General features: G+C 35.1%; 1 protein-coding gene across 1 annotated transcript; it reads right to left on the minus strand.

The window, feature by feature from the left end:
• Positions 1–1,090: 1,090 nt before the first annotated feature.
• LOC144557724 (SUMO-conjugating enzyme SCE1-like) lies at positions 1,091–4,705 on the minus strand. Its single transcript, XM_078306292.1, has 5 exons — positions 4,494–4,705; positions 4,341–4,424; positions 3,532–3,684; positions 2,813–2,926; positions 1,091–1,411 (listed from the first exon to the last, which is right to left on the minus strand). Exons 1-5 carry the CDS (start codon positions 4,560–4,562, stop codon positions 1,346–1,348), a joined length of 486 nt encoding a protein of 161 aa, XP_078162418.1. The 5' UTR covers positions 4,563–4,705; the 3' UTR covers positions 1,091–1,345.
• Between the last annotated feature and the right edge of the window lie 4,305 nt (positions 4,706–9,010).

Raw genomic sequence — 9,010 nt, forward strand, 5'->3', positions numbered from 1 at the left:
CTAAGAAGAAGATACGCATTCAATCAAGCGAGCTATCTTCATTTTGCAAACATAAAAGAGGAGCCAACAGTTTTAACTGCCTCCCAAGTCCAACCATACAAAAAATAGAGCTGCTTTAGCAACTTTATTTTGAATGAATCACCTAGTTTGCAACAATGTTTTGTACCTGAGAAGAAACGAAAATTCACAAGTGGGAACTGGGAACTGGGAACTGGGAAGGGTCATTCCTCAGTTCCTGTCATAGGAGGAGGACTGAACAAAACGCAACCATCCAAGAAAGAAGCATGAAATGGAATATTAGTACCATTCAAAACCCACCTTCCTACAAGAACCATCAAGACCACGGATCCACAATTTTTTATTTTTTAAAATTTATTAAATAAAACTAATATAGCAAAATGAATGACTATTTTTGCTTTCTCGATTCCACAAAAAAAAACCGAATCAAATATTGTGGTCTACACAAAATGTATGCAGGAGTGTATCTTGAGTCTTGACCACATAAAATCCTTTAAGGCATTTAAGGGACAGAATTATATATCTGTTTGTTCCCTGAACTCCTGTCGTAAAGAAACCAATACAGGTTTCAATTTATGGTGGAAGCACCAGGCCTAGGCCCGGGGTACTTTCTGCATGGTTTTAAATTGGGTGTCCATTGAACAAAGCCTACTGGGCCCCACACCACTCAATGATTGTTAGATCCTTGAGAGGTTGACGAGCGGGTCCCCACATTTCACGGGTCATGTACGCCTGAGTTACTGTTAATTGAGATGATTGAACAGAAAACCAGTATGATACCAACCATATTTCAAATTGCAAAAAACAAAAAATAGTTGTAGATCTTTTCTTTTAACCATTTTTTATATTAAACCCAGAATCCGGACATAACAGAAAATTTAAAAAGTCAGAAAAATACATAAAAAGCACTGTATCATAGGACCGAAAAAACCCAGCAGTATAACACTGCCACTGCTATCAGAAAATTTATATTAACTAATACCTAAACAAACTAAAAGGCCACAAGAGAAGAATACAACAATGAAATGTAAATTTAAAAGTCTCAAACTAGAACAGTCTAAATAACACCATGTACTTGCGAAGATATCAATTGAGATTCACAAATCGTGAAATCAAGCAATTCAAATTTCTTCAGAACAACAAAACACAACAAGAAAATCAAGTTAAAACCAGTTGAGCACAACCACAGCAACCATAGCAATCACAGCAATCACAGCAATCTGTCACTAAGACAATACTGGCAAATACATAACACCCAGTTTAACAATTGACCACCATGTCAGATCAACTAAATCATTATCCCCTAAAATCATCATAAAAGACAACACTAGGCGAGCGATGGTGGATACTGCTTGGCCTGCTGCCGCACCCGCTTGCAATACTCCACTCGGTCCTGTCAAATTTAACATCCAGTGAAAAAGAAAAGCACCAACAATACATACCTACTAATAGGGGAGTCAATGGTACCCTTTCATCCGTTTACCCAACACATATCGTACTTTAAAAGATGAGTACGGTTAAGGGCAAATTTTTTTTTTTGTTAACATAAAGGGTAAGGGTATGGCTTATTTTGTATCAGTCCCTATACAATAATTATTAAAAATAAAAATTATAAAATTATATATATGAGTAGAACTAGGGTGTTCTTAAGCTCACCAAAGTGTTTGATGAGCTTAACTCCAAAACCCATCAAATCTGTTTCAAATGACAAATCCGAACTGTTGAAACCCGCCTACCTTACGAGTGATGAGTTTACATGTGAAAATTTTAAACATTCGAATTAATTTAGTATTAAGTCAAGCGGTCAAAAAATGAATGCACTAAAATTAATTTATTAACCTTCTAATTTTGACCGATTGACTTTATACTAAACTAATTCGAATGTTTAAAAATTTCACATGTAGACGCGTCACACGCAAGATAGGCGGGTTCCAACGGTTCTCATCATTTGAAATCGATTTGATGGATTTTGGAGTTAAGCTCATCAAACACTTTGGTGAGCTTAAGAACACCCTAGTTTTACTATATATATATATATAGAGAGAGAGAGAGAGGCTAATAAACAATCGATTGTTCCTAGCCTCCCATGCAACCAAGTCGTTCTCTGATTTTTAAAGTCCAAATGATCGATCCAAACCGTTAGATGTGATCTCCATATTAAAATGTGCTAGGAGACCAAATTTTACATTTTTTTGAATTTTTTTACTATTTATTAAGCCACTTTGAAAATCACTGATCCAACGGTGGCTTAATCAAACAGTAAAATCAGAAGCTACCGTTGGATCAGCGATTTTCAAAGTGGCTTAATAAATAGTAAAAAAAATTCCAAAAAATTTAAAATTTAGTCTCCTAGCACATTTTAATATGGAGATCACATCTAACAGTTTGGATCGATCATTTGGACTTTAAAAATCGGAAAACGACTTGGTTGCACAGGAAACTAGGAACAATCGATTGTATATTAGCCTCTCTCTCTCTATATATATATATTTATATGGGGATGATGCAAGATTATGATATAATTTTATCCATGACCCATTTATATCTATTAAATGGCACACTTTTATCCTTTTACCCAAACCGTACTGTATTCGATAAGACAGGTATGGCCCATATGGCTAAGTTTTTTCTCATTAGCTTATAGGGTACGGTTAAAAGTGGAAGTTTTTTTTCATTAATTTAACGTATAAGGGTATGAAAATGCTTCCACCCGAACTGTTTGTACCCGTTGACACCCTTACCTACTAACAATGATATGATGGGAAATAAAATACTGTTATAATAAAGTAATAACCTGCATGTAGCTTTGATACCCATCTGTCTGGGCTGGATCACTAGGATTGGGCTGATCAAGCAAGTCTTGAATTCCCACCAGGATTTGCTTCACTGTAATGGCGGGTCTCCATCCCTGATATATTCATTTCAAAGGTTTTTCAAATAACTTTGATGTGGATAGATCGAGTACAAATGGCGGTTACGTATTGGAACAGCCTAACCTTCTTGAGCAAGGCCGGTATGAGTTAAATGGGTTGGGTTTCACTCAGGATCATTTCAAAGTGCTGGTAGGTTGTTTGGACCTGATTCTTTTATGCTTCATTAAAAATGTTTTTGCTGAGATAGAAAATGTCTTCAATCCAAGTTAGCCCATTGAAATATATATTATTATGATTAAAAAAAAAAAAACATATTACTAGTGCAATATGTATTACAAGACAAAATTTGATAATTTTGCTATGCTGCCTAAACCAGATTTCTTCATATGTCAATGAGCCACATCAAACCCCTAAACCATTTTATTATTAATAAAAACACCGAACTAATCAAATCTGATCCAACCCACTGCCTTCCTATATGTACACAGTATCCAAATTTATAATTCATCTCAAAAACTAGGTAGAGTTAACAATTGGATCAACAAAATTCAGACAATAGAGTTTTGATATGACTCAGGCGCACAGAATTAGCATTGCACTTTGCTCTTTTAACCACCAGAAAGAATGGTTCAGAACTTACGTAATCTTCATTCAGGATGGAAAGGCAAACAGTGCCAGAAGGGTAAACATTTGGATGGAAGAAACCTTGCGGGAACTTGCACTTTGGAGGCTTGCTCGGGTAATCCTCGGAGAAATGTAGAGTTAATGGGTAAAAACCCCCTTCCCAATCAGTCTGCAAAATATAAACCCAAATTTTTACAATTGAAAGGAAAACAAATTGCACACTTAAATAGCATTGTTGTGTGTCAATGTGTACTTCATGTAATTTTGGGGTTTGGCTAATCAATTAAACTTGTTTGAGCCATAAAAGCAAATTCAAGCAAAATAATTTTTTATTGAAAGAGCAATTCGAAGCAAAGGGCAGCGTCTATATTTACCATGCATCTGTAGAGAATATCTAAGACTAAAAATATGATTGTGTTTAGTAACATCTTATGTGAACTGCATCTAATAGAGAATATCTAAGACTAAAAATATGCAGGTGCAAAATTTGATCTATATACAACAGGAACACCATATGTAAAGATATCACTCATAAGAATAAATAATTATGTTATTCAGACTCCACAAAGATATCAACAGATATAAATTTGATAAATTGTATGACTAAAAACATTGAAAGGCTTCTAAAATACAACTACTTTATGCAGCAAATCGATTCAACTGAAAAAGAACTTCACTTTACTTTATAGAATCTTTATAACTAAAAAAATTCTGAAATCCGTATATGATATTATTGTACTAAAATAAAGTTGTCTGTAATAAACTCAATCAGTTCTGACAAAAAACAAACCGATGGACACATAAATCTCAGAGGATAGAAGTTACCGCTTGTTTGCCAGGTATGAGGCAGTTCCAGACCATGAGATTGACCGATCCATCTGGCAACGTCTCAGGCCTCGCCACAAAACCCTACAACAGATTAAATTAAAAACAAGAAAAATACATAACAGCATACTAATTAAAGGGAGGGGAGAATACATGGGGGTGATTCTTGCGCCAAGACTTGCGTTCTTCTGTGAGTCGACCACGAGCAATACCGCCTGACATCAGCAAACCTTTTTTTTCCTTGTGCGATGGTCGTTTTTGAGTTCTCCTCTGAGCGAGAAAGAGAAAGGGAAAGGGAAAGGGACGAAAGAGCGATTGGTGGAGTAGAGACGAAGGAAAGTAGGAATATGTGCGGCCGTGTGGGCCGAATGCAAACCTTCGGTTGCCATATTAAATGCCAGAATTAATTTAAGCGCGTCAAGATGTAACTAGGCAGGGTCCTTGTTGGGCTGGGCTACTAGGAAGTTTCCTTCACGGTTAAAGTAACATCCATCTTATAATTTTCTCTTTGTTTATTAGCTTATTCCACATTTTCTCTTCACTTTTCAGTTTTGATGTTGTGTATTATTATTTATCAGTTTTATTAGGAGCGGTAAATTTAACAGTTAATTATAGGCACAAAAAAACTGTGATGTTAGAGATACACGTCTAATGTCATATATCTGACGACAGCCTACAGTTAGAGTTAATTGAAGCCGACTAGTAAAAGAGTGCCAGAGTGGGGGCGTTTCGATTAGTATTGGACTGAATGATGCCTGATCAATACTGTTCGATTTGCATCAAGTTTATCTGTATTTGCTTTGTACAAATTTTTATAGTTTTTCAAGTTAATGTTAATTGTGATAATCTTACATTGTATCAAATTTGATCCGATTCTTATTGAATTGCCTCCGATTTGAATAATATTTTCTTTTCTCTTCAGTAGATGCACAATCTGAGTTATTTTATGAAGCATGGCGAGCTATAGCTTCTCCATCTTTAACTCATTTACTTTCTTCTCAACCTAAATATATGTATGCGAGGTTGCAAATTTTGAATTCGGATGGAAGTTCTTTTATGAATATTATAAATAGTTGGATGGCTTGATTTCTAATTTTATTAAAAAAAAAAAACTAAATAGTTGTGTGGTGGTAGGGGTGTCATCGGAGACGATAAGGGTTGGATGGAAGTATTTTTATACATGTACCCACTACAAATTATTCTTATCTGTACCTTACCCTTACCCACTACTAATTACCTTAATCATACCCTACCTTTATCCGTTATTGTTGTCGGATAATGAAATGGTAGTAGATAAATAACAAATAATACTATTATAATAAAAAAAATATTATTTTCTAAGTAATACATTAAAATATTTTTCTTTATACGTATTTTAGAGTTCTAAATTTTATTGATATTTGCTAAAATTTATTTACGTATTTTAATAGTTAATTAAGTGTAACACAACTATTAATAATAGTTGAAGAGTTGATATTCATTACTCATTAATATATATAATATATATAATTTTTTTTATAATTATCTGATCGGATAAGGGATACATAATAAGTTTTATTCATACCCTTTCCTATTTAAATAACAAAAAAGAATATTTATCCTATTTAATAAGTTGAAAAAAAAAAAACAGATCTTACCCATATCATTATACCTAAGGTAACTCAAATTTTGAGTTTATTTCCGAAAGTCATTAATCTGCTAACCCACTAAGCAGGAAGCGCGACCATTTTTATTATTATCCTAAAAAAAAAGGAAATTTTAAAAATAACTTTTTTTTTTATTATTTATGCCCTGACCGCCTGGGCTTGGGGCGGCCCAGAATTCCCAGTGAGGCGCCCCAGGGACGGGCGGCCCACTACCCAATTTTTTTTTTTAATTTCTTTTTAATTATTTTCAATTAGCCATCTAATTATGTACTCATAAAATTATTTTTTAAATGTAATTTGTTAAAAAGAAAATATGTTAGTTTTTTATTATGTAATATTCATAAAATTACGGTTTGTTAAAAAAAAAAGATGTTAGTTTCAAGTCCTGACCGCCTAGGCCACGGGCGGTCCACTGCGAATGCCTATTTATTCGTTTTTTCTCTCTCTTCTCACTCCAACATCAGTCTACCTCCCATCTCAAAGGCAGAGAGAAGGGAGAAAGAACTGAAGTCGATCTCGGGCGATTTTCTGGGCGACTACAGCTACAGGTAATATTTAAATATTTTTTTAATTATTTTTTAAAAATATTAAATATTTTTTAAATTTTCTAATTAATTTCTAATTAGTCGTTGATTTCTGTACAATTAGTCTTTAATTAAGATAATTAGCTTTGCTAATCAATTACTGTCATTTGAAATCCTAGTTATAATGGCATCCAAAGTTAGGAAAAATAGAGGAAGAACTGAAACCGAACGCGAAGAAAAAAGAACACTTATTAATAAATTTTGGACGGCGGAAGCCTACGCGATGAGAAATTTGGAAAGATTGTTTTCACCCAAAAATAATGAAGAATTCCTGAGCACTCTTGATCCATCAATTAGAAAAATGCTGATGGAAGGCTGGGTAAACAGGGTCCCTCCACCTGGATGGGGACAGTGCTGCTTATGTGAGCTGAAGGGAGATATGGTGGATATGTTCTTCTATTATAAATATGGCAAAGTTGTTCACCCCAATTGCATGGACCCGTACGCAGATCCACTGAATGACGCTCGTCTCACTACGTCGGAGTGTCCTGCGTGCGTCCGTCAGGCTGAGGAAAAGAAGGGAGCAAGCTCCTCAACTCGTAAGGCTTAGACCCCAATTGTATGTTGTTGTAGTATTTTATGTTTGAACTGGTTGTTGCTGTATGAATTTTATGTTACTTTATTTTATGGACTCGACGGTACTGTATTATTTAGTAATGTATCTGGATTTTATGAATTTTTTGTTGTAGTATTTATGTTGAACATGGGCTGCATTATTTTTTAATATGCTAGAAATAAGTATAGTTCTAAAATAGTCTAACATAGTTCAACAATACAAAATTCAACAATACAATCAAAAGCGCAATTAAAGTTCATAACATAGTTCAAACCAAATAAATCAATTCGCATGAGCAAAATAGCAAGTTTATCTGCCACCACGTCTGAATGAACCTAACAAATGACTAGTTCTTCTGGTACCAGTAGCAGGTGCGGCATTACTTGTAGAGGCTTGGCTACTAGATGATTGGCTTACAGGAGGAGGGGGTTGTGTTATACCAGTTGCTTCAGCAACAACTCTAGCATTTTCTCTCTCGTTGTGTTCGTTTATGGCATCTGAATATAACAACGCAATTCAGTTAGAAATATAATAAAAACATAAATAAATTTCGTACAATGCTACATACCTGCCCTGCACCTGTCGAAAACAGAACGGCGAGCCTGATTTCCCGACGTTCATGAAACCAGGCATTGGGGAATTAGCACGCCGTTCCTGAAACCAGGCATTTAACTTGTAGAATGTGTCCTCTACAACTGCAGCCACAGGCAACATTCGGCTCTGCTTGAATACTGCATTCATCGACTCAAACCCGTTGGTGGTCATAATTCCCCAATGCCAACCTCCATCACGTGATTGATATATTTTCTCATATGCTGGATCTTCGTTGACATCTCTGGGATTATTTTCTCGTATGCTGGATCCAACTTAATGTCCTCCTCAATTGTATCGGCAATTAATGATGCCGTCAACTGCGCATGGTCTGTCCTTGTGGACGCAGACTTGCATGTATGAGGTGGTTCACACTTCTTAATCATCCATGCTTCCTCTGAACCCGGAGGGGTTGTAAAAAGGCGGAACTCGCAGCGCGGGTGAATTTTACATAGCACAACTAACCTTGTTCGGCCCCTTTTGTGTATTATACATTCCCAGTTGCCGTGAACATGAGTCTCATTTATTTTCTTTATAAGTTCGTCTATGTTGGTGTAAATTTGCCCTGCGGCAAGTGTTAGTGTAATAATCTAGAAGTCAATAATACGATAAATTATCATAAAGCTTTGTTCATGAATTGAATGTTTAAAATATCATTTTGTTGCTTTGAGTATTATTGCATTTATGAATCATTCTGAGTTCATGACTGGAATTGTGAAACTTCATAATACAGATGATATATACTCTTAAAAAGTCTCTGACCGAGGTAATTAGCAGGAACACTAATTACCGCTACAAGGTTAGTGTGTGGATTAAAAGATGGTCAAGTTTTACAGACCATTGACAAGATATGTCATTTTAATCACACATATATATGTTCTAGGAACATGATATTAGACAGACCCCGAATGAAACATTAAATAGAATTGTGTTCGTGTCATTAATGCTTTCATTTAGTGTCAAGTTCTACAGTATGAGGTATTCATCGTCCCTACTAAGAGATGTGTATGTGTAAGTGTTATCCAACGTTGTATGTAAAAAACAGTCATAACGGTAGCACTTCCGTATGTATAGCTTAGCTGAGGAAGTGATGGTTTACCAAAAGTACTATTGTCCCTCGTATTTTGTACGAGCTATAGCATCACTGGGCCCCTTGGTAGAGTTAGATTATCTGCATACGGTATAATTATAAGAGTAATTATATTTGATAATCTACTCAAGATCAAGAAAATATTAAGTTAGCAAGGATGGCACACATCTACATTGAAACTGATCTGATAGCTATGTGACAAA

This window comes from Carex rostrata, chromosome 8, assembly GCF_964058835.1.
Source record: "Carex rostrata chromosome 8, lpCarRost1.2, whole genome shotgun sequence".
Lineage (NCBI taxonomy): Eukaryota > Viridiplantae > Streptophyta > Magnoliopsida > Poales > Cyperaceae > Carex > Carex rostrata.